This window comes from Mustela putorius, unplaced genomic scaffold (assembly GCF_011764305.1).
Source record: "Mustela putorius furo isolate JIRA1106 unplaced genomic scaffold, ASM1176430v1.1 tig00003875_pilon_pilon_pilon, whole genome shotgun sequence".
Taxonomy (NCBI): Eukaryota; Metazoa; Chordata; class Mammalia; order Carnivora; family Mustelidae; genus Mustela; species Mustela putorius.
In genome coordinates this window covers 4,138,038-4,163,956 of record NW_025422026.1, presented here as the reverse complement: position 1 = coordinate 4,163,956, position 25,919 = coordinate 4,138,038, and the positions used below count along the sequence as shown (strand labels likewise).

The window sequence follows — 25,919 nt, the reverse complement described above, 5'->3', positions numbered from 1 at the left end:
TTCGTGGAGACATTTAGTCTAAACATGCGATGGCAAACAATGGGGTACCAGTGCCAGACGTGTCACACAGAAAGCTCAGAAGGACACTTAATGATATAGAAGGATTGGGTATACAGTAAAAAATGGAATTTCTCTATCTGTAGAGAAAGGACACATTCCCCAATTTGGAAAAAAAAAATTCCCGATGGATCATAGATTTAGCTTTTTTTTTTTCACTTTATTTTTATTATTTATTTATTGGCCTATTTTTTAAAAAAATTCCAGTATAGTGCATACACTAACATTAGTTTCGGGCATGCGATACAGTGATCAAACAAGCCTCTCTCTCACTCGCTGCTCATCATGATGCATGTGCTCTTAATCTCCTTCCCTTTGTTCACCCATCCCCCCACCCACCATAGATTTAACTGCTTAAAAACAATGAGAGTGTAAGAATAAAATCCTGGTGACTATTTATACAGTCTCGGAATTAGGATCCGAAAGATCTTCATGAGCCTAACAGCAAAGATAGCAGGCATGAAGGGAAGGATAGGTTTGAATAAAAAGAAAGAAATGCTTAAATGTCCAAACATTTTAAAAAGCCATACGTACTTTTTTTTTTTTTTTTAGAGATATTTATGGGGAAAGGAAGAATTTCTTAGAAATCACTAAGAAAGCTACTCATCTTATGAGAAAAGGGACCAGAGCAGATGAGTAAGTGAAGTACCAAAGAATACTTTCCAACCGATAGTTTTGCGAGTGAGGGTCACACTTGAATCAAACAATGCATACCGAAACTAGCGCCACCGCCCCACGGGAACACCAGTGTTAAAGGGGGAGCAGGACATTCTCACACAATGCTGGTGGGAGTATAATTTGGAATCATCTTTCAGGAAGGCAATTAGAGGCAATATATATTAAAAGTCCCCAAAATGTGTGTAGCCTTTTCTGTTAGTCCGGATAGGACATGTTAAGCTGCAGTGACAAATTAGCCCTGAAACCCCAGTGGTGTGACGCCCGAGGCTTACCGTTTACCCCACGCTCCATTTCCGTGCAGGTGCGTGGGTGGGTGGCGTGAGGGGAGACGGAGGTTCTTCTGCAGTCCCTCAAGGACCCCGGCTGACAGACGCCCCAGGGCCGGGACATCACCCTGGGTGTAGGCAAGGGTGCACAGCCTGGAGAACGGGTCATGGGCATCTCACAGTCTTGGCCTGGGAGCTTCCCAGGTCTCTTCTGTTCAGGTCTCACTGACCAGAAGGTCACAGGACCCTGCATGACTTCAGATAAGGGGGCTCGAGTGCAGTCTCCCGTGTGCCCAGCAAGGACAGGAGGAGACACAGAGCAGCGTGGGTGCTGCTCCCCACACTTCGGAACTACCGAGTTCGATTTTAGAAATGATCCTCAGTAAGTCTGACAAGTTTACAAAGATGTTAGAACAATGGATTTCATCATATCCTTGACCGTGACTAAAAAAATTGGGAACCACCCAAGTATCCGTGGGAAAACCCATATAGACATTAAAAATGATGAAATTTACCTCGAGTGACATATAGTCATGATATAATGTCACAATTGAAAAAAGTTACGAAACAGTTATGTGTAACATAATTGTATTTCATGAAAAAGAAATGAAATGAATATAGGTGCATTAAAAACAGTCTGAAAAGAGATATACTAAAATGTTAACAGTGGTTATAATCAGATGGTCTAATAGCAGGTGATTTTTTTTCTTTTCACTCATCTGTAGTTTCTTTTGAAAAATGTATATATTATTTAGGTACCAAAAATGCATTTAAGAAGGGAAAAAGAAACACGCCCTCATACTTCTGGGAGAGTCCACATGACCACCTCATACTAATCATTAAATTCTTATATTTGTTATAAGATATGCCTAATGGGCTGTTATATCACAAAACATCGCTACAATTTATTTAAAGTCAGGACTTTACATTGAAAGCAGTACAACAGGGTAAAAATAGTAACACGTTCCCCACAGCTGCCAATCATCAGACCTGTCAATCATCTGCCAAAATGTCCCACAGTCTGGCCTTCCGCCAGGTGTGCCAGGGGTCTGTGTGGCCTCGGGGACCACTTTTCACAAGGCTCTGCATCATCAAAGAGAGTAGGGCTCTGTACAATTGGACCCAAAACAAAAGACCCACAAACTCTTCTCAGAAACAGATTCCAGAACATTCAGCATCACTACCAAGATTATCAAAGACCATTCTTAGGTATATATATATTTTTTTATTTAAAACACTTCCTTATAGTTTCTCCCACTTTTTCCAATCACACACACACACACACACACACACACACACACACACACTCCTAAGTTCACCTTACCAAAAGTCACCTTCTTGCCTGGCAGGTTTTTAAAGAGGAAAACCCCATACCCTTGAGACAGATGTACAGAAAAGACAGGTAAAGAACATACATTTCTGCACAGGATTCCCTCTCTGTGATGCCACCGCCACTGCCCCTCCAAATATATGATATTCCTTTTGAAGAAATCATGTACTCAGAATTAGGCTCCTTTTAAACCATGCTCAGAATTAGGCTCCTTTTAAACCATGCTCATCATTTAAAAATACATACAGACAATGATTGCAAGCTTCTATATAAATTGTCAGCGCTTCAAAAATCCAGTGACATTTCAAGGAAATTAAAGAGTCGTGACTTTTAGAAGGACCAGTGGCACAAACAACCCACTTTCAGTGACGAGCAAAGGGCATGACGGTCTCCATCTCAAAGGGCAGACTCTTTTGAACGCCTATTCTAAAATCCCATCACAGCTGCCCCCTTTTAAGGTACACCCCGGCACAGTCCGTGGCCTGCCCGGTTGCTGGCTCTTATCCAACACTGCCTCCATTTCTAGACAAAAGCAGTCCCTTAGAATGGTCTGAGCTCTACTCTGTACTACCCCAGACTCGATGCTTCACGCCAAATGCAGTATCTACCCAAACCACCGGGTACCCCCAATCCTCAAGGCAGAGTTCACGGGCTGCCTGAGTCTGGAGCAGTCCACAGGGAGCCTGCGGATTGGAGACCACTGCCCACCTGGACAGTCTTCCTGGGGTCAAGCCAGGTCCCGCTCACCCAACTGTAACCATGGGGCTGGCCTGCTCCTTCCCCAGAGCTGGCTCATGTCGGGCAGGAGTGGGCAGCGGCTGGACAACCTCCCCACTCTGCCCTCTCAGGGCTCCCCACCTGTTCAGGACAATCCACTCTACTACCACCAAAGCAAGCCAAAAACAAAGAACTTGCAATGTTTGTGTTCTGCAGATCTGGCCTCTCAGAGCTTGGACATTGTTTTAACCAACATGCTCTCAGAAAGATCTCTGCAGAGCCAGAGACATTCAAACATGGAACTTACGGTCTGCAATGACTATAAATATAATTCTGGTTCACTCGTTTGTAAATCATCACTTGCTGTGGACATATATTAAAATGACTTAACTGCCATGTGCCCTCATCAGGGTCCCAGAGAACTTCTGTCTTGGCACGCAAAGGTCACAGAAGGAGAGCAGTGGCATGGCGCCCAGAAAGACACCGGACCGAGGTCCGGAAGAGCTGGATACGCAGAGCCTATGAAGGCTGCTGGGTGACGGGCATGTCGCTGTCTGTCTCTGTTCCCCATCTGCAAAATGGGGAATGACAATGCCCAATGCTCTCACCCACCTGAGGTCTAACGTGACAGCACGCAGGACAGCACGGGACAGAAGGGCCACCCAAGCTCCAGGTCTCTATGGATGCTGGCTCACTCTACCTTCAAGGCGTGACCACACTGTCCCAACCTGTCATTTGGGGGTTGCAGTCCCTGGACACTAGCAAGACCCCCCCAGCCCCTGCCCCGTCCTTCTCGATTTTGATGCACCCAGTTGGGTCTTTACTTAGAAGAAAAATTATTATTATTCTTAAAGATTTATTTATTTGAGAGAGAGAGAGAGCATAAGCAGGGGGAGGGGCAGAGGCAGAGAGAGAAGCAGACCCTCTGCTGAGTGGGGAGCCCCACAAGGGGCTCAATCCCAGGACCCTGAGATCATGACCTGAGCCAAAATCAAGTCGGCCACCTAACTGACTGAGTCACCTGGGCGCCCCAGGAGGAAAATTATTTTTAAGGCCCATTATGATGAAGGGGTTCCACGGTTCACCTCGCCTCCTTCAGGCCCCAGGTTTCACAGATGCAGGAAAAGAGCTAATCCCCGCTCAGGCGACCAGCCCTGGACACGTCAACCTCAGGAGACGTGACCTGGCAAGGAAGTGGGGTCCTGGCTCGCCATGGCCGAGCAGTACGGCCTGGCCGGCGGGTGCACGAGTGTGAGGCAGGTGTGAGGCCCGTGTTCGGCCTCGGTGAGGACGACTGAAGGACATCTGTGTAGTCAGATGTTCCCGTAAGCGAGGGCATGGAACTGGCTCTGGCAGAAGGTAGGATACACGCAGCACCCATGGGACCCACCCTCATGGTGCCAGGGCCTGTCTCTCCACAGACCCTCCGTGTTGCCCCCAGGGCCATCTTTTCTTAAATAAAGTCAGCGAAGAAGCACTAAGATCTTTAGAGAAAAGCAGAAGGGAGTGAACGGCCAGCGCTCTCCTAGAGCTGGGGTGCCTTCCCCGCTGAACCTGACGCCACCCGCAGGGGAGCCCCTCCTGCTCTTGGCTCCTGGGCTGCAACATAAGAGGCCACAGTGCAGATCCTACCACCTGGAAGGCGCTGACCACACTTCCCAGGGACCACGGGTCCTGACCACGGAGGGTCGCAGCAGCCCACTGTCATGGTGCTGCCCCCACAGAGCTTCCCACTGTCACTGCTGCAGGACACACAGAGAGCTCTGGCAACTCTATCTTCCTGTGACTGTGCCCCCACCCCACCCCCAGCAGGCTCCAGTCAGCCAAGACTGTTCCTTCCAGATCTGTAAGTCACTGAGCAGACGGGGTGGCGGGCATTGACGCCCCGAGCTGAGGTTTTGGGATCCCAGCGTGGACTGCTCCCAGGCAACTAACTCCAGGTCCCGTCTGCTGATAGGTGGGCTGACCTGTCCTGAGAAGAAACCCCTGGAGTCGGCGCTGGGCCACGGGGCCGAATCATGGCCAGCCTAGCAATCTGGGCTCCTGACCAGCAGGGAGCTGCTTGCTACTCCCCTGAGAGCCATCTGGGACTCCGGGGAAAACGCAGGCCAGCAGCAGCATGTGTCAGGTCACCAAGAGTACCACCGGAGCACAAGATCCGGAGACCACCAGAGACCATAATTTCCACTTTGTCTGCCATGAGTCCAGTGTGTCCAAGCGGAGCTGCTCCCCAGCCTGCAGGTGCGCCCCCCATCCCCACTCCGAGGTGCCCGGGTGCCCAGCCGGCTGGCCTTCCCTCCCTCACCCGGACAGGAGCTCTCTGCTCAGAGACATGGTCTCAACAGCAGGGTTCATCCCAGGGCCTGGCTCACATGTGCATGTGCCCACCTGCCTCCTCAGGCTGTTTCATTGTTCACCCAGATCCACTAGGGGGAAATTCTAGAAACTCTTTCTAGAAGGAGATGTTCTCTTGGTGGTTCCCAAAGCAGGCAAGGGGGGTAAGGAGACACCAAAGACTCCACCACACAGAAAGGCATTTAGAAATGCCCATGGCCAGGGACTCAAACCATCTTGCCACATGCAGGAAGCCCAGATGCCCCTGGCCCTGCTGAGAAACTCAGTAAGAGAGGAGGGCTTTATGGCTCTGGTCCTTTCCTCAGCAGGAACAGAGAGAGGGCAGGGGCAGAAGCTCCTGTCGCTAAGGCCAAGGCTCAGACAGTTTGAGCAGACTCTCTCTTGAGAACTCCTGTGATTTATTTCTTAGTTGTCCAGTCCCAACATGGGGTCCCAGCCTACATCCCCACCCTAGAGAAACAGGGTGGTCCCAGTTCAAAGGCACCGGGGGCAGAGCAGCATGGATGGGTTAGTGAGCGGCCTTGGACCAGCTCCTGCTGCCTCCTCTGCCACCCACCCTGCCCGGGGGCACCCAGAGGCAATCCAGAAGCTGAACTGCACGCCATCAGTCCAACTCCTGTCCAGCGCTGCAAGAGGATGGATTGTCCAACAGGGTCCGATGGACTCCGCTGGGGGGGTTGATTAAAACACTAAGTGCTGTTTAAATGTTTGGTCGAACAAATATTTATTAAGCACCTACTCTATGCCAGGCACCGTCACCGCGTGTGGCTCCCACCGCACAGCGATCTGCTCCGAAATTAAAACCCGGGAAAGGACCGTTGTGGCAACCCTACACACAGGAGGTGGGAGGGAGGGGGCGGAGGGGAGGCAGGTGGTCCCCTGCGCCCCCGACACCTGTTCTTTCTCGACCAGCGTCTACTAAGTGGCTGCTGGAAAGCATCTGGGTTCTGACCCGGAGGACAGCTGCTCCCCGTGCCCCCCGCCCCCCACGGGCACCCGGACACTCCACGCTCCTCCGAAGGTGTAAAGGGTGTGCGTATTTGGATTAGAAAACACCTTGCTCAGGTGGTGCGGTTGCAACAGCCCTTGAGAAAGATACAACCGTCCCCGCCCTGACCGCGTGTTGACGGGGGACCCGGCGCGGGGTTCCTGAGTCAGCGGCTTCCCGGGGTCCGCAGCCTGGCCCGGCGGGAGAGGCGAGAGCGACCGCACCACCCACCACCAGAGCGCAAACGGGCCCCCTCCCCCCCGCCGACACACACGCCCTGCGGGGACAGAGGCACCGCCCACAGGAGGACGCCCCGCCCCCAGCCCCGCCCCCGCGCGGACAGAAGCACCGCCCACGGGAGGACGCCCCGCCCACCCCGCCCCCCCGCCCAGCCCCTAGTTGTCGGACCCCAGCTTGGAGAGGCCGCGGCGGAAGTCGTGCAGGTCGTCGATCTTGCCGTCCAGCACCTCCAGGAAGCTCTTGAGCTCGACCTTGAGGTGGCGCTGGCGGTACTTACTCTCCTCGATGTCCGTCTTGAGGGACCGCACCTTGTCCTCTAGGTTCTGATTGTCTCTCTCTGCGGCCTGCAGCGAGACCAACGCGAGAAGGGCCTGGAGCAGAGCCAAGGGGGCGCGTCCGCCGAGACCCTGCCCCAGCCCAGCTGTCCCCTCTCGCCCCCTCTCCTGGGCCTGTGACTGGGAACATCAGTGCAGAATGTGGGGCGTCCCGGTGCACCCCGCTCTCCTGCCTGTTCCCCGGCCGAGGTGCTGACAGGCGGAGCGCAGGACCCACTCTGGCCTGGTAAAGGACGGCCCTACACCGTGCAGAGCTCGGGTCCTGCCGGGAGGAGCCGGCTGCAAATGGGCCCTTTCACAGAGGCCCAGCAGAGGAAATGTGCAGGCCCTCCTCCCAGAAGGGTCCGCAGAGGCCACACGTGAGCTCAGCTATGGGAGAGAGAAAGGGGACAAACCACGCAGTGACTTGTTTCCTCTGTTCTACGGGAGAGGCCAAGGCCTCCCTGTCCTCAGTGAGGCAGGATGGGCCGTGCCAGACTCGGGGCCGGCAGTCCCCACTCTGGGATCAGGCGGTGTGACTGGGGAGCCAGTTGGGCTCCTCCTAAGGGCAGGGTGGCTTTGAGTCCCCAACAGAGGCATAGGCCAGCGCCCCACACTCCCAGTGAGGGGCTGACTTTCTGGGTTTCCAGGAACCAGCGGCTGATACTGGGGTCGTACACCTGAATAACGTGCTCCTGAAGTAGGGGGAGGTGAAAGAGGACGTGATCAGGAATCTGAGGCCAGTGAGAGGCACCGCTCAAGGTCATGTTCAAGGTCACTGGCTGGAGAGTAGAGAGGTGGCCCTGCTCTGGGGCTTACACTCTGCCCTGCCCTCACCCCGCTCCTCACAGCCCTAAGGCTCCATGGAGACTTCTGGGGGTGGGACACGGTCCCTGCACTACAGCTCTGCACAGGCCACTTTGACAGAAGCACAAAAAGCACAAGCCAGTCGTGCCGGGACTGCGGGCTCCTCCTGACTAGGAAGTCACTCTTCTTTACCAGGGGAGCTGTGAGAGGGGAGGCCCCAGAGAAACGATGACACCACACATGCCTCCTGGTCTGGGCCAAGGTGAAGGGAGACGCCCCTCCTACCTCTAACTTCTCAGAGACGTATTCACACTCTGACATGAGCTGAGGTATGATTTCACTTTGTTTGCGGAGGTCTTTCAGTTCCTACAGGGGACGAAATGAAAATGAAAAAGGATGTGAAAGCAAGTCAGATAGAGCGTCTCCTTGAAAACCTTAAAAAAGGGCGCCTGGGTGGCTCAGGGGGTTAAGCTGCTGCCTTGGCTCAGGTCATGATCTCAGGGTCCTGGGATCGAGTCCCGCATCGGGCTCTCTGCTCAGCAGCAAGCCTGCTTCCTCCTCTTTCTCTGCCTGCCTCTCTGCCTACTTGTAATCTCTCTGTCAAATAAATAAATAAAATCTTTAAAAAGAAAGAAAGAAAGAAAAGAAAACCTTAAAAAAGCACGATCTGTGTGTATGTTAGCGGAAGCAGCTCTTGGAGTCTACACCGTCCTGGATAATAACAGAGGTGCTGGAGTCAGTACTCAGCACGCGGGTAACCTCGAAGGCTGAGTGTGTCACGTGTGTTATCACGGGAAGCTTGTACACCACCACAAAGAGATGGGAATTCTCAGCATCCCCATCTTCCAGGCAAACGGAGGCGTAAGATTGGTGCCTGGTCCACAGTCTCCAGCGTCCGTGCGCTTAGTGGTCCTGTGCACTCCTCCCCCAGAAAACAAACGCCCGCACTGCAGGGGCTCTCGCTGGATGGACAGCACAAAGCCACTTCCGAGGACAGATCACCCACAAATGTTTCCGGCTGTTTTATGAATGTCCGGCTCCCCCTTGCGTCCCAGCCTCGGTGCAGCTCTTGGCTGGCCCCCGTGCTGCCCCCCTCCCACCCAGGGCTGGTCACACCCCCCTACCCCGAGACACCTGCCGGGTCCCGGGAGCACAGGGCCGGCGGGCACCTCCACTCACCGTCTCCTTCTCCCGCAGCTCCGACTCCAGCTCCTCGATTCTCCTCTTGAGCTGCGTGTTCCTCTCCTTCTCCCGGTTTATCTCGCTGCACTGCTCCTCCAGCTCGTCTATCTGTAACGCACCCATAGGCTGAGGCCGGGAGGCTCCCCTACTCCGGCCGCTGAGCTGTTCACCACAACTGAATTTCACCACGGCTGTTTACGCTCTCACAACGAACTGTGAACTAACCCACTTATGCATTGTTCCCTGTGGCTACAAGCAGACCCCGTGTGGCTCCCCCGCGGGGCTGCCCGCCCTTCCCTGCGTGCTCAAGATGCCCTGTCTAACGCCAGCAGAGCCACGGCAGTCACAAAACCTGGCCACGGGATGCTCCTGGCTTCTGTTTCCCTCTCACCGCCACAGGGGGGAACGGTAGTTTGCTTTAAAGGACTTGTCTCGAGTAGGGACCAGGTGTCCCATGAATCTATCTGCTTCTCCCCATAATGACTTTTTACATCACTTGATCATGTCCTGAATTATTCTATTTCATCTGAAAGGTTTAAGACTGCAGGGAAGAGAACTGATCAACGCTGTGGGTCACCGGCCGCCCAATGAGACGCAATGACATTTCAAACATTTTAAACCCGGGTGACCTTTCCTTACTGACGCACGCAGGAGGGCCTGGCCTGTGGCGAGGCTCCTCCGGGAGAGCTGAGAGGTACAGGCTGGACGGGTGAATCCCCAGAGTGCCTTCTCCTCCCCTTCCCAGGCCTGACCCCTCGGAAGGGGTTCAAAGGCCTCACAGCCTTGGCCTTGCGTTCCGACGCTGAGCGCTTCCCAGTGGCCAGAGAGAGTGTGCAGAGTACAAGGCAGAAGGGAACCAGCAATAACACAAAAGCCCCCCACTGGTGGGGTCCCACAAGCAGGCAGGAGTCCTCAAGGCCAAGGGCGCTGGGTGGTCACAATGACGACACTTTCAGAGGCAGCTGCACGCCAGCCCCCGGGATCTGAACCCCCAGCCCCAGGAGCCACTGGGGACTCCACCTCCTTCTACCTGGTGTCCTGGAAATCAAGTTCCCAGTGCTTCCCAATCAGGCAGCAAACTCTAAGGAGTGTACTTCCTCTCTGCCCCCATCACACTCATGCAAAGGGACAGAGCCAGCTCCCTGCTTGGAAAGAAGACCGGGCATTCGATCCCGCTGGCAGCCAGATCGGCCTGGCCCCGGCAGGGAACGCACGGAGTCAGCACTTGGCCTGGTGCCCTCACGGTCAGCACTTGCAGCATGGAAGTGAAACAATGACACGAGGCAGTTTTATGTGCCATCTGCAGCGGAGCTGGGCGAGCAGGGGAGTGGCCTCTGGTGGCTCCATTCAGGCTCCATTCAGGGCAGCTTACAGATGGGGGACCAGGGAGAGCGAAGACCTGTCTTGGGGTGATGTGACCCCCTAACACTTACACGGAAGCTGCTGCCCACGGCCTGCCAGACCAACGTGCTGAGCGTCAAAGCATGGACACACAGGGACCCCAGGGTCTCCATGGGGGATTTTCTGGCAGCGGTGGCATGGCAGTCGGGCGGCGGAGGGAACGCTCCTCGTGGTTCCCTGAATCTCTTGTCCTCGCTCACCCTCTGGCTCTCTGTCCTCTACCCAAAATGAATGCACCACGGAGCGTGCCACAGGAGGGCCACCCCTGACCGGCGTCGGAGGGTTGAGGCCAGATGAAACCTGCTCACTCCCTCGTGTTCCTGCTCGGGAAAGTGGGGAGGTGGGGGGAGCGACAGTGACAGCGACGCTTCGTCCCGCCGCAGGGAGTGGCAAGGGAGGTGGTGGGACAAGCGAGGTGGACGGGGACCCCCCGGTGCCCGGGCACCCACCTTGTTCCGGAGCCGGTCGTTCTCGTCGCGGCAGACGGAGAACTGCCTCTTCCACTGCTCCAGGCTGGCGGCCGACTCCTGCAGCGCCGTGGTCAGCCGCGCGTTGCTCTCCCGCAGGGTCTGCAGCTCCATCTCCCATTTCTTCACGTTGGCGGCACTGCGGGCGGGCCAGGCGGTGACCCGGACGCTGGGGGCCACCCACCCCGCCTGACCCCACACCATACCCTGGCCCCCCCGCTGGCCACGGGGGATCAGGTGCCACGAAGGGCTGGAGCCTCTCTAGTGCCAACAGGTCACCTTGCCAGGCTGCTTTCTTAAAGAATCGCTTCAGGAAAGCACAAAACTCTTGGGGAAGGAGCAGCCGAAGCTCGGAAGGAAGCCCTCGCTCCCTGCAGAGCCCCTGCCCCAGACGCTGCTGTCCTGTCTCTTCCTGAAGCGAGCCCCAGGGTCGCAGGCTCTGAAACAGGCCCTCGAGGGTCTCAGGAATCCCTGACACCCAGGACCCTGGGCGTGACGGGCAGCCCAGCAACACGTGACAACCTGTGCCTCCTCCCAGCCCGTAGGGAATCCAAACTGACGTCCAGAGGGCAGAGGGGACAGGGACTGTGTGTCCCCCTGGCCGACCTCATGTCACCTCAGGGGTGGGGGAGGTCCACAGGTTTGTGGGACGCCTCCATGCGACCAAAGCAATCTCGCCTTTGTCTTCCATCCTACGTGCTTCACAGAGGAGTAGTTTCAAGAAACAAACCACAATCGGGCTCCCCTCAGGGTCTGGTTCATGGTCCTTCTGCCTTCTGGCTTTGCAGCCCACACGTGCGCGGGGCTGCAGGTGCCCCGAGGCCAGAGCTGCATAGGACACGCAGGACACGTGGGCACGCAGGACACGTGGGCACGCAGGACACACAAGACACATAGGACACGTGGGCGCGCAGGACACATGGGCATGCAGAACACACAGACACGCAGGACATGTGGGCACACAACATGCAGGACACATAAGACACACGGACAAGCAGGACCCGTAGGACCCATAAGACATGCAGGGCACACAGGACATGCAGGACACGTGGACACACGGACACAAAGGACATGTAAGACGTAAGACACAAGGACATGGAGGACCCGCAAGACACACAGGACATGCAGGACACGTGGGCACACGGACACACAGGACATGTGGGCACACAGGACATGCAGGACACGTGGGCATGTAGGACATGCAAGACACAGGACACATGGACACACGGACATGTGGGCACACAGGACACATGGACACAGAACATGTGGGCACGCAGGATACGCAAGACATGCAGGATCCACAGGACACAAAAGACACAAGGACATGCAGGACCTGCAAGACACGCAGGGCATTCAGGACACGGAGGCACACAGGACACGTGGACACACAGACATGTGGGTACACAGCGCACACAGGACACGTGGGCACGCAGGACACACAAGACACACAGGACACACAGGACCCGCAGGATACACAGGACATGTGGACACACAGACACGTGGGCACACAGGACACGCAGGACACACCCCACTCAAAGTGTCCGGCTTCTAATCAATCCGGCCTGGCTGATGTCACTTCTGTCTCTAAAGGCCTTTTTTTTTGTGGGGGGGGGGGTAAGTAAATAGGAATGTTTCTCTGTAACCTGTGTTCTCCTCCATCCCACAGCCTCAAGGACAGGGGAACATGACTAGAAATACAAGCTTTCAGTTTCAAACACTACAGGCAAAAAATAGCAAGATGGAATCTGGTTAATCTCAGAACACATGATGGAGAATTTAAGCTGCTTTAGGGAAATGGCTTCACACCCATTCCTAGAATGCCCTTGCTCATTAAGTTGGGATTTAAAAAAACCTTTATTTTTAGGGGTGGAACGTTTTCATCCAACAGCATCTTGTGTCTTAACCAACAAAAGAGTGAAAAGCAGGCAGGACGGTGGGGAAATCGCCTTAACATGACCTTAAGCAAGGATGCATTTTACCACCGAGACTCAGTTTCCTCAGTTTACTCCTGTAAAATGGAGTTAATGTGATCTAGCTTTTTAATGGGGCAAGTCTGGGGAGAGCAGCTTCTCAGCCACAGAAAGGCTGGGGGGAGCTGGCCAAGCCCCCGTCTGGGATGAGGACAGCGTGATTCCCAAGGACAGCCGCTCTGAGCGGGCTCACAGGGCCGGCCCAGCCGTCGGGAAATGGGCCACGCTCTCAAGACAGGAACATGTAAGCACAGCCTGTGTAGTCATTAAAAATTAAAATCATGTTGATCTTATTATGGGGATTATGTTAAATTTATGCATCCATTTATAGGAAATGGATTCTTTTTAAATATGAAGACATTTCTACCACCTCCCAATAGAATATATCTTTCTATTTGTTAAATTATTCATTTATGGCCCTCAAAATAATTTTAAAACTTTCTTCACAGAGATTCTGTGCCATTAAGTTTTCTGTATTTATGTTTCTAGTTCATGTAATTGATGGTTTTAGTTTGTATCACAAAGGAATTTCTCATCTTCAAATACATATTTTATGTGACACTTGTTTGTATCTAGAAAAGCTATTGATTTTTGTGAGAGGTTGTATTCTTAACAGTTTTTTATAGATTTTTCTTGGATGTTTGAGATTCAGTCTTACTCTGTACAAATCAATGATATATTTGTTTCCTCAAAAAACCAGAACAAAACAGAAGCACAGGGACCAGTCTCTCTCACACTTGTATACACACACACACACACACACACACACCTCTTTCGCACAATCGGAAATCTCGCACACACACCGGCGGGCACATATGCTCCTGGTCTGGGCGGTCAGACAGAGAACAACCATGAAGCCAGCTGGCCTTGCTTTGGCCCGGAGACAAGACCAGACACTCTGAGCAGGACCTGGTCTCCTCATGAAACCCCACCTGGCGGGAAAGGCCGCGGGAGGCAGTGACCTCAGGAAAAGGCCCTGTGGATTGCAAACAGCCATACCTCTGTGTCAAGGCGATCTTCAGCTTGTCGTTCTCAGACTTAAGCTGTGCGTCAGCAGGACCCACGTGAGAGGCCTTTTCATCGTCTGTCCCGTTGACGCTGGACACCTGAGTAGAAGACGGGGTTTCACACCCAGGTTCTGGGCCAAAGGGAGTCACCTTCACACCGGATTTGCTCATAGTAGCAGCAGGTCAGGCATAATGAGAAAGTATGTTCATGAGCAGGGGACAACCAACTTGTCAGACCAGAACGCGACCAAGACTAGCACGAGAGGCTAGCAATCATTACATTCTTCCGAGGAAACTTAATTTTAAAAATGGGGGGCGGCACTTGGGTGGCTCAGTCAGTTAAGTGTCTGCCTTCAGCTCAGGTCATGATCCCGGGGTCCTGGGATCGAGCCCCGCATCAGGCTCTCTGCTCAGCCAGGAGCCTGCTTCTCCCTGTGCAGCTCCCTGCACTCCTGTTCTCTCTCTCTGTATCTCTCTGTCTCAAATAAATAAATAAAATCCTTAAAAAAAAGTTGTTTAAAAAAACAAAAAAGACCCAAGGAAAAGGCCCGGAGGAGTCCAGGGAAAGCTGAGAAAGCGTGTGAACCTTCCTGACCAGAGCACACGTCAGTCGTGGTACCCCACTCCACAGAGCCACCAGACAAGCCTGCATACCCGGTCTCCCTTATTCAACACCAAAGCCACGGACGAGAGGGGAGTGGGGCTTACAACAGGGGACAAGAAACAGTGAGTGAGGAAAAGAGAAAAAGTATCAGAAATGGAGACAACCTATAGCCCCTGGGGCCAGAGAGAGAGCAAGACGCGCGAAACCAGCAGGGATGAGCCGTGGATGTGTGTGTGGCCTCCACGGCTCGTTAGCCTTATTATAAATATTCTGAAATATTTTCTGTAGTAAGTCATGCCACAGGGTGGTGAAATCTCATTTGCTCTTGGAGAAGATCTTAGATCTTGGCCTCCACTGAGCATAAAGGCAAAGGAAAGAACCACGGAGGGAACGATGCCTACATTTGACTACCGCTGAATTTCTGCACTGGAAAAAAAAAATGCCGTAAACAAAATTAAAAATGCACAAAAACCTGGGGAAAATATCGGCTGCTGAACATTTGCATATATGAAAAACAAGATGTTAATACCTTTCTTATCTGAAAAACTTCAAGCGGCCGTGTCTTTTTAGAGCCACATGCTGACATAGCTATGGGGGAAATGATAAGATGTTTAAGATTTGCTTAAAATTAGGGGGGGGCACCAAGCAAACAATTGATCATAAATTCCTAATTGTTTAAAGCTGATCTGTATGTCGCATGGAGGTTCATTATACAATTCTGCCTAGCTTTGAGTATGTTCAAAAATAACCATGTTAAAAAATAAAATTCTTAGAAAGCAACACAAAAAGGGGACGCCTGGGTGGCTCAGTCGGTTAAGCATCTGCCTTTGGCTCAGGTCATGATCCCAGGGTCCTGGGATCAAGCCTCCCTTCTCAGAGGGGAGTCTGATTCTCACTTTCTCTCTGCCTGCCTCTTCCCCACTCCTAACCCCTCTTGTGTTCATGCTCTCTCGCTCTCTCTCAAATAAAATCTCAAAAAAAAAAAAAGTCAACACAAAAAGATGAATACTTCGATTCTTTTTTAAAAGGAAAAATATACATAATTGACATTTACAGAAGAAGAAATGGATAGAATCAATCGACACAAAAAATATTTAATCTCACTGGTAAAGAAACATGAAGTGAAAAAAGCCAACAGAATACATTTTCCTGCTGTCAAGTCAACAAAGCTTTGTTGGTGAGAGTGTGGGAGGAAAAAATTGTTCCCAGTCCCTGCTGGTGGGAGTCAGAACCATACGTTTCTATAGGCTAAGTCTGCAGTGTTTGTCAAAAGCTTTTAAAATGTCCCTATCTTTTAACCTAATCCTTTCAAGAATTTATCCTGTAGAAATTACCAAATGCAGAGATGTACAAAGACGTTGATCACAGGGTCATTTATATTCCTGAAAATTAGAAATCACATCGATGTCCCAAAGTGTGGGTTAATGGAATATGTTGCTATACAGACAAATGCTAGGCTAGCCATTGAGGTAGTTTTGAAAAGGGATATTTGAAAACACAGGGGAATGATCATGAAATATAAAGTAAAAAAGTTGGGGCGCCTGGGGGGCTCCGTTGGTTAAGCGTCTGCTTTCGGCTCAGGTCATGATCTCAGGGTCCTGGGATCGAGCCCGGCATCGGGCTCCCTGCTCAGCGGGAAGCCTGCTCCTCCGTCTCCCACTCCCCTGCTTGTGTTCCCTCTCTCGCTATCTCCCTCTGTCAAATAAATACATAAAATCTAAAAAAAATAATAAAAAGGTTAAAAAATATAAAAATATATTATAAAATTAATATACATATATATATATATATATATATATATATATAATATAAAAATATCAGGAACACACCTAAACATGAACAGTGTCTTTGTGTTGTGAGAAAGCAGGTCGTTCCCATTCTCCTGTTTAGACTACCGCATGGTTTTGATTTCTATGGTAAATAGTATTGCTTTCACCTTCAGGATAAGACCCATGTAGGATGTTTTAAGATCTTCAAATATTTGGGAAACTTACCCAAAGTGTTCATTTCCCTAAGAGATTCAGGAAAGCAAGCAAATGTATGTTTTCCAATAAAAATGCACAAAAAATGTACGATGATCTCTACATTTGGGGAAACATCAGGAAGATAAATGAAAACTAAAGCTTGGAGACAAAAAGCTGACATATAATTAATACATATATATAAAATAGCACCTTAGGGATATAGTTGTTTTTTTAAGGTTTAAATGCTTTTGCGGGGGGACGCCTGGGTAGCTTAGTCGGTTAAGCCTCTGCCTTCAGCTCAGGTCCTGATCCCAGGGTCCTGGGACTGAGCCCCGCATCGGGCATCCTGCTCAACGGGGAGCCTGCTTCTCTCACCCCTCTTTTTGCTGCGCCCTCTGCTTGTGTTCTCTGTCTCAAGTAAATAAGGAAAATCTTTAAAAAAAAAAAAACAAAACCTTTTTGGGGGGTGAACCTGGGTGGCTCAGTCAGTTAAGTCTCTGACTTTTTTTTTTTTTTAAGATTTTATTTATTTATTTGACAGAGGGAGATAGTGAGAGAGGGAGCACAAGCAGGGGGAGTGGGAGAGGGAGGAGCAGGCTTCCCACTGAGCAGGGAGCCCGATGCAGGGCTCGATCCCAGGACCCTGGGATCATGACCTGAGCTGAAGGCAGACGCTTAACCCACTGAGCCACCCAGGCGCCCCTAAGCATCTGACTCTTGATTTTGCCTCAGTTCATGATCTCAGGGTCGTGAGACAGAGCCCCACTATGGGCTCCACACAAGCAGGGAGCCTGCGTAAGATTCTCCCTCTCCTTCTGTCCCTCCCTCCATGCCCAGGCTCTCTCTCAAATGGCTAAATAAACCCTTTGAAATTAAAAAAAAAAATACTTTTTTGGTAAAAACAAACATTAAAACAGAAACCTTACATAAAGAACTTCTGATTATGAAGTTCAAGGATACTTCTATAATATGTGGTATTCAGAAAAAGATCATGTATTAGAAACTCTATTTAGGTTATGGACCATTGCTGGTATCCAATTTTACAGGTCTTCAGCGATTTACTCAGTATGGTAATTAGTGTATGAAATTAAGAGCGTCATTCAGATCATATTAAAGATTCTTTAGAAAGATTCAGGAAAGTTCCTGTTCACCTGAAGCCTAATACACATTTCGTAAATTCACACGGGGTATCTTTCATATGACGAGCCAGGACAGGCACTGGGAAATCCCGGGTCCTCGGGGCCAGCCCCGGCAGCAAATGCAGAGCCCTGCCTGCGGAGCGCGCTCCTGCCTCGGGGTCGGTGATGGGGAGAGGTCTCCTTCTCTGCAGTCTTCCGGGGCGCTCTTCCCACAGCTGGGTGCATTTTCCAAGGCTCTAGCTTTGCCCTCCCTTTTCCCACTGCTTCTTTCTTTCTTTACTGTTTTAGATTTTATTTATCTATTTGCCAGAGAGAAAGCGCAAGCCGAGGGAGCAGCAGGCAGAGGGAGAAGCAGGCGCCCCGTAGAGCAGGAAGCTGGATATGGGACTCGATCCCAGGACCCTGGGATCATGACCTGAGCTGAAGGCAGACGCTTAACCCACTGAGCCCCCCAGGCACCAGCCCCCCACACTGCTTCTTGGTATACTCAAGGCTTCAGCTATTATTTCTTTAAAGCAGACGGTCAACTTGAAAATGTCCAACTTGACAGCCCAGTCCCCTGGCTGTCCCCAACCTCCACCCCCTCCTCTTTACCCCCGGGGCTGTGTCCTTGCCAATCTGCCCGCTGTCTGTCACTCTGACTTCCTTCCCACCTGCAAGCAATGCCCTCATGTCGATTCCAGAGAAACTATCATGCAACACCTCCAATGTCTGCCCAAACGATGAATCACAATTAAGTAAATAATAATTAATAAACTAGAAATAAAGAATCTCCAAGCACATCTCTGATTCCTCCCACAGTGCACTCCGCTCCCGCCAGGCAGACTCCCGGCTGTCTTGCTGCTGCACCATGCTTAGTGCCAACCCCGAACCTTCCCCCACTGTCTCCTGTTCCCTTATCTCTCTGCGCAGAATCTTACCCCTCAGTCAGGCCTTCTGCCCTCCACTACATATGCCAAACCAGACATCAAGAATGCAGGGAGTTTTACTTTGGGTTAAAAGAGATTCCTTTTGGTCAATCACCACACTTTCAAGTAGACAGAACACTTAATTTCTGGCAAAGCCACATCTCCTTTGCTAAATCCAGAGCTGCTGGAACACCATCTCCCGTCCAGCTTTATTAAAACATAGACAGACGGACGCCTGGGTGGCTCAGTGGGTTAAGCCTCTGCCTTCAGCTCAGGGCATGATCTCAGGGTCCTGGGATTGAGCCCTGCATCCGGCTCTCTGCTCAACAGGGAGCCTGCTCCGCCCCCCCCCTCCGCCTGCCTCTCTGTCTATTTGTTACTCTGTCTGTCAAATAAATAAATAAAAATCTTAAAAAAAAAACAAACAGTTCACTTCTGCTCTCTCTCTTTAAAAAAACAGAACAAAACAGAGACCGGGGCTCCCTAGCATCAACTGAGTTTTCCGTGTCGCAGGCACGAGGCACCGTATTTTCAATGCACACCTCCCAGCACAGGAGGGAAACACCCTGCTTCTCTCTGGTGCGGAAACACAGTGACAGAGAATGCCTCTGAGCAGCCAGGGGTGTGCAGCGATTCTAATCGCATCAGTTGCTTTCTGTCCAGATGTGCTGGCACATCTGGAAAATCCGAGTCTCGTGCAAACATGTCTTATCCACCTCAGCGGGAGCACGTGAGCCGCCGGAAGAGCCTTCAAAATGCCCTCCTGCCACAAGTCCCTATTTCTTGTCAAAGTGACAAGGAACAAAGAGTCCCACTTACTGATCCCACGCCGGATTTATTTTGTGCACAAATTACGTACCTGGGAATGGTTGCTCGAGGTCTCGATTTTCTCCTGGGACTTGTCTCTGGCCAGCCTGGCAGCTTCTTTCACCTCCTGGAACTTCTCTGCAAACTGAGCGTGAACAGGAGTTACTGGAGTTGTTCTCGGCCCTGAGCGCGCCGGTTTTCAGAACCCAACTTCGGTGCTTTGCACTCATTTTAAGTCAATAAACCATATAAATCCAGAAGATGGTTTTATTTGAGATGAAAAGAAATGCACATAAGGAACGCTTCTTCCATCAAACTACCAGCCAAGGTCAGATCCAAATAACTTTTTTAAAGATTTATTTATTTTAAAGAGAGAGAGCCCATGGGCATGGGGGAGGGGCAGAAGCAGAGAGGGACCTCAAGCTGATTCGCCGACTCCCTGCTGAGCGCGGAGACTGACACGGGGCTCGATCCCAGGACCTTAGATCATGACCCCAGCTGAAACCAAGAGTGGGCTGTGTAACTGAGCCCCCCAGGTGCCCCTGATCTGATCTGATCACTTCCAGGCTGCTGAAGCTAGTTTAATAATGAAGTAGTAAAAACAAGCGCCTCCCATGGCAGGAACTTAAGTGTAGCTGTATCACAGAAGGGTCCACCCTAAACTTCACCACCTCGATGGAAAGATCCAAGAACTCCTACAATATGACAGAAACCAACAAGATCAAGAGTTGGGGAGAAGGCACTGTTCTAGATTTTAAAAGCTTAAGATATAAAATAGCAAAATGCAAAACAGCAAAAGGCAACATGTAGCCTATGACTGTGTGCTGAACAGACCATCTGTAACTGGGGGGAAACTGGGGTGCTTGGGTGGCTCGGTCAGCTGAGTGTCAGGCTCTTGGTTTCGGCTCAGGTCAAGATCTCAGGGTCATGGCATCGAGTCCTGCATCAGGCTCTGTGTTCGGTGTGGAGTCTGCTTCAGATTCTCTCTCCCTCTGCTCCTCCCTACACATGCTCTCTCTCTCTCAAATGAATAAATAAAATTAAAAAAAAAAAAAGAAAGAAACGCCAATGATGTCATGGTCATGAGGGAAAACATCATTATTTTTTTAGAGACAGACACTGAAATCTTTTGCTGTCTGCAGTGTCCTTGAAAGTACTTCAACAGGGGCGCCTGGGTGGCTCAGTGGGTTGAGCCTCTGCCTTCGGCTCAGGTCATGATCTCAGGGTCCTGGGATCGAGCCCCGCATCGGGCTCTCTGCTCAGCAGGGTGCCTGCTTCCCTTCCTCTCTCTGTCTGCCTGCCTACTCTGCCTACTTGTGATCTCTCTCTGTGTCAAATAAATAAATAAAATCTTAAAAAAAAAGACTTCAAAAACAATAAAAGAGAGGAAGAAATGTGGCAAATGTTAATAGGCACTGAGCCTAATACATATCACTAATAAGCGATATGTATATGGGGGTTGATTATATGATGCTCTCTACCTTTAAAAAACTGTTTCGGGGCGCCTGGGTGGCTCAGTGGGTTAGGTCCTGGGATCGAGCCCCACATCGGGCCTCTGCTCCACGGAGGGCCTGTTTCCTCCTCTCTCTCTCTGCCTGCCTCTCTGCCTACTTGTGATCTCTGTCTGTCAAATAAATAAAATCTTAAAAAAAAAAAAAACTGTTTCTAATATTTCCATGCTAAAAAACATCCTTCAAATGCCACGGCAATCAAATCAATCATGGGCTTATGGATACAGACAAGGCAACTGATTTTAATTAGCAAATACACAGTCGGAGCAGAGAAGATCCTAGGAGGGCGGTGTCGGCAACACAAAGCAATAGAGAGAGCAGCGTGCGGTTGCCGGGCACAGGGAGCTGGCAGGGAGCAAGGCTGCCGACAGTTCTAGGGCTTCTGCTGAGAACACATTAATTCCGGAGCGCGGGCTACCCTCTGACTGTCTGCACGGCGCAGGTGGCAGCGGTCTGCTTTGGGAAACCTCGCCGGATGACAGACCCCGGGGAACGATGTGCCCTGGCTGGCGCGGGAGAGGTCAGCCCTTCTGTTCTGACCCGTGTTGCTCCTGCAGGACCAGAAATAAAGCCAGAGCCACCGGGTTTTGTATGTAGCCGCCCCACAGCTGTCGGAGGAAAACCACATGACTTGGGTAACACATGTGAGGTCCAGCAGGGACGGACAGAGCCCCTCCCTGGCCTGCTTCCTTTTTGGGGGGCCCTTAAAGTGAACACCTTATGTAGAAGCTCCTTGATGGCGGGCTCCACGCCTTTCCCCACGGCCTCCTCGCCAGCACCTGCAGGAAGCAGGTGTAAGTCGGTTTGTTGGGTGAACGAAGGACTCGGGTTCCAGACAGACGCCCCCTCCCCCCCCTGACCACTTGAGAACAAATCATGTCAAAGGCACGGGTCTAGCCTAAGAAGGACGCAGCTCTTCCTTCGCTGGACAGATGAGAAAGCGCTCAGTGAGGAACTGTGGTTCGGTGTCCGGGAGCACCCCACTCCCTCCTCCTGCTTCCTCAGCTGACCCGACCGGATCTCTCCCGGGAGCGAGGCCAGGCTTCCCTCGGAACATGAACATGGGCCCAGGAAAGTTTTTTTTGCAGGCACCATAAAGGTCTTTCAATCTTATTAAGACATTAAAAGACTGGATTTTTAAAGGTCTTATTTTCAGTGGTTTTGTATCCAGTATCAATTAAAAGTCAAATGTGACTTGAAGGAAGCTGTAAGAGATCCCCTTGCTGACTGAGTCTCAGCCACACTGTACGCTGTCATGGGGGGGTTGGGGGGACGCCTCTCCCCCCGCAAGCCTCTCCAACCAGAAGCGCTCTCTTTCTCCTGTCCCCGTCCCCATCAGGGGCGCTTTCTCTCATGGGTCTTATTTGAAGTTGCTTCTAGACTACATTGGAAACGTCATTAGCCAGAGTCACGCTCATTCAGTCAACAAACACAGTCCAAGGAGCCCTCGCTCCTTCAGTGAACAAGTGTTTTCCACCGTCCCTGAACCAGGTCGTGCACAAAGTTGGATACCGGGGCGAGTACGCTGTGCAGCCAGATGCAGTTCTGGCTCCCAGGAGGCCAAGAGCTGAGTAGAAGACACGGGCAACCAAGTCAGTATGTAAAATTCTGCCAGGCTTTGACAGAGCCAGTCACTTCTGGACAGAGCTTGGGGCCTGCATTCCCTCTTTCTCCTACTTCACTCTGACCATCCCTACCTGGTGAAGACCTTGGTTCTACTCTTGGAGACCCTAATCCTAGGGTATCGACCTTCAGCTCCAATGGCTTCTTGCTTCTCCGTCCTGGACACACCTTCATGGCCCTCCCCTCCTCCCCCGGGCCCACAGGACAAACACATCTGTATGTTAACGAGTTTAATGGCTTCTTAACTCACGTTCTCTCTTGGGCTCCTCACCACTACTCTGTAGGGCGGGGATTCTCATTTACGGTTCCTAGATGAGAAAGGGCAGCCTTAGGCAGGTCAAGCCCATGACCACACAGCTAATAAATAATAATAAATAATAATAATAAATGTAAACCTGAACCTGGACCCAAATCCATCTTCCATGCCTCCAGTTACCGTCTTGCGCCAACAAGGACACCAGAAGTCTTGCTCATGGCAGTTGCTAAGTGTTTACCAATTAGATTTTCCATTCGCAAAGAGAAGCCCCATTACCTTAAAATGTAAGATAGAATCGTACTGGCTCCCTCTTTCAAAGAAAATTACCTGTCAAAGCTTCAACTTGAAATAGGCCATGGGGACCTTGAAGGCCAAGACAGGCCTGAGGCAAAGAATAGTGACAAGGAGTGGGGGCCCCGGCCAGCTCCATCAAGCCACTGTCCTTCTCAGTTGCAGAAGGGAGACTGCGAGCAGCTGTCACACGTACGTCTATAACACACATCCCCACAGGACTGCAGAGTGATGGTGTCATTCCCAGTAATAACCGCCTTGAACATCTCAGCCAAGGGAAAAGGACACACACTCTTGGCTCACAGGGATGCGAAGAGAAGAGCCGCCGCAGTGGCTGGTCTCACTGCGGTCACCGCCACGCTCGGGGGCTCGGGATACCGAGAAGGACAGCGTGGAGGGGGGTCTCAGAAGCACCAGCATCACACAGACCATCGGACACCAACACTGGACACTACGTGTGCTGAGATCTACCTGCTTCCCGGCTAGCTCAGGCAAGCTGCTCAGCTCTGCCTCTCACCAGCCTTTCCAACGTAGGCCACTGAGCCCCGCCGAGCCCCGGCCTCCTCCTCTGCCGCTGCCCGACAACGCACCTCGGCACCACTGGAGGAGGAGAGATGTGGCTTTGCTGGGTGCGTGGCAGGGGCACAGCAAAGGGAACTTGGGCTTCTCTGGCCTTCATTTGGTTAATTTCTTCAAGTAAAAAATGAAAGTGAAAAATCCAGGAAACCACAACCTTTAGTAAGAGAGCGCCATAAAATTCATTCATTCAGAAATAGGAACTCGTTATGGCTACGTGCCAGAGGCTGTTCTGGGGACACCGAGATATGCAAGAAAGATTGGGTTTCTGTCCCCAGAGAAACTCTGACTTTGTAGAGGGTTTGGTTTTACACTCAAACGGGTGAGAATCAGAAAATTCCAGAAAATAAGCTTAAAATGCAATGAAGTAGGATAAACCCTACCAGATAAATTTTAAGTATATAATCGTTCTAAAAGATGGGCTATCAGTAGACGCACGATGGTAACGGACCCGACCACAGATATCAGCGTGAGCTGGTGACAAAGGAGGAATCTTCCTTGGACGGGGAGAAATGATTGGATGCGTAACACGTGATACAACTTCAGTAAACAGAGGGAAATGAGTTTAAATCCCTACTACAAACGAGGTGCATGATACACTTTCAGTGAGGTAAAGGGGTAAGCATGTTTTTCAAAAATCTGCATGTGTCGGGCCCCTGGGTGGCTCAGTCGGCTAAGTGTCTGCCTTCTGCTCGGGTCATGATCCCAGGGTCCTGGGATCCAGCCCCGCCAGCAGGTTCCCTGCTCAGAGGGGAGCCCGCTTCTCCCTCTGCCTCTGCCGGCTGTTCCCCCTGCATTCTCTCTCTCTCTGTCACATAAATAAATAAAATCTACTAAAAAAATAATAAAATAAAAATAAAAATCTGGATGCAAACAGAATTGAACATTTAACAAACTCCTGCTTGAAGGGTGAGAGAGTAATTATCTAAACTTGGAAGAAATAAAAGAAAAATCACGGGAGTGACAGACTCGACTACACAACCATTTAAAGCTTTTGAACAGGAAAGGGGAAAAACATGAAATCGGAAGGGAAACAGCCACCTGAGGGGGGAATATCCGTAGCTAGGCTGGCACCCCGTTCTCTGTGCACACGGAAAAAATGAAAAGCCCAATAGATAAACGGCAAAATTCACTAATAAAAAAAAAAAAACCACACAGTAAGTAAGCAACTGATAAAAGAGACTGTTCAGTCCCGCCGGAAATGCAAATCACAATAATGAGGTACTATTCTTTGCTCGCTAAATTAGCAAACATTAAATACAATTAGAATACCCAGTGTGGACAAGATATTTCCAGGCCATTGTGTGGGCGGCACGGCCCCACTGAGAAGCCATTTAGAAATGGGGATCATCAGTGAAAAAAGCATTCATACCCACTGACCTAGTGATACCACTTCTGGGAAACAATTCTATGGAAAAATTGAGTACATTAAAAAAAAAAAAGTCTTCAATACAAAGATGCTAATCCTAGCATTATGAATAATACTGGAAACCCGGCAGCAACCAAGGGCCCCCAGAGGATTGTCCTTCGGTGAAAAAAATCCCCTGACTTCAAATCTACAGTTTTCTAATCTTCCCCTTTATTCTAAAATATCACATATGCTTGTGAATTTAGAAAGGGTAGCTTAGAAAAAAATATTTTTTAAACCTATAGTCCTACCACCCAACGATACGCACCGACTACATACATGTCCAATAGCTTCCTGTGTGTATGCATCCATTACATATATATATATATATATATATATATATATATAAAGATTTTATTTATTTATTTGACAGGCAGGGTCGGGGGAAGCGGGCTCCCTGCTGAGCAGAGAGCCCAATGTGGGGCTCCATCCCAGGACCCCGAGATCACGACCTGAGCCAAAATCAAGAGTCAGATGCTCAACGGACTGAGCCCTCCAGGGGTCCCATTACACATATCTCTTCTCAAAACCAGAACCATGTCGTCCACCTCATTTTATAGCCACTTTTGCAATTAACGGTGCAACATTAATATTTCCATGTAATCATACAAAATTCTGTTACAGCTTCTGAACTGCCATACAGCACAATATCCTGAAGGATATACTGGAGTTCATTTAGCCTGGATTCTTACCGCTGGACATGTGGATGGTGTTTTTGCTTTTTATTTTGCTTTTGCTGTTACAAATGATGCTGCAAGGAAAATTCTTCCAGCGAAATCTGTGCCCAGGTATAATTATTTCCTTAGAATAGATGCCAATAAATGAAACCAACAGATCAAAGGATATTCAAAGCATCCAGGTTTCTGAAATGTATTCCAAATTCTCACATCTTTACTTATTAGGATCATTTTCTGTAGTGTTTAAACTTGTACTAATAATCTGTTAAAAAAAATTAAAATCATCATTTTTTTCATCATTATCATGCCAGAAATGAAAGACCGTTGTTTCATTTGTGGGGTGTTTTTTTGTTTTTTTTTTTTTTTTTTTTTTTTT

General features: G+C 50.4%; 1 protein-coding gene across 2 annotated transcripts in view; it reads right to left on the bottom strand.

Moving 5' to 3' along the window:
• Nucleotides 1-5,745: 5,745 nt before the first annotated feature.
• The window catches only part of HOMER2 (homer scaffold protein 2), an 82,729-nt gene continuing 62,555 nt past the window's right edge, over nucleotides 5,746-25,919 (bottom strand). For both annotated transcript variants that reach the window (XM_004763668.3, XM_045067245.1), the window contains exons 4-9: nucleotides 19,254-19,346; nucleotides 13,772-13,878; nucleotides 10,785-10,941; nucleotides 8,932-9,042; nucleotides 8,038-8,118; nucleotides 5,746-6,975 (exon numbers count right to left, since the gene is read on the bottom strand). In XM_004763668.3, the coding sequence (XP_004763725.1) occupies nucleotides 6,787-6,975; nucleotides 8,038-8,118; nucleotides 8,932-9,042; nucleotides 10,785-10,941; nucleotides 13,772-13,878; nucleotides 19,254-19,346 (738 nt within the window). In that variant the 3' untranslated portion in view covers nucleotides 5,746-6,786. The remainder of the gene's footprint in view (nucleotides 6,976-8,037; nucleotides 8,119-8,931; nucleotides 9,043-10,784; nucleotides 10,942-13,771; nucleotides 13,879-19,253; nucleotides 19,347-25,919) is intronic.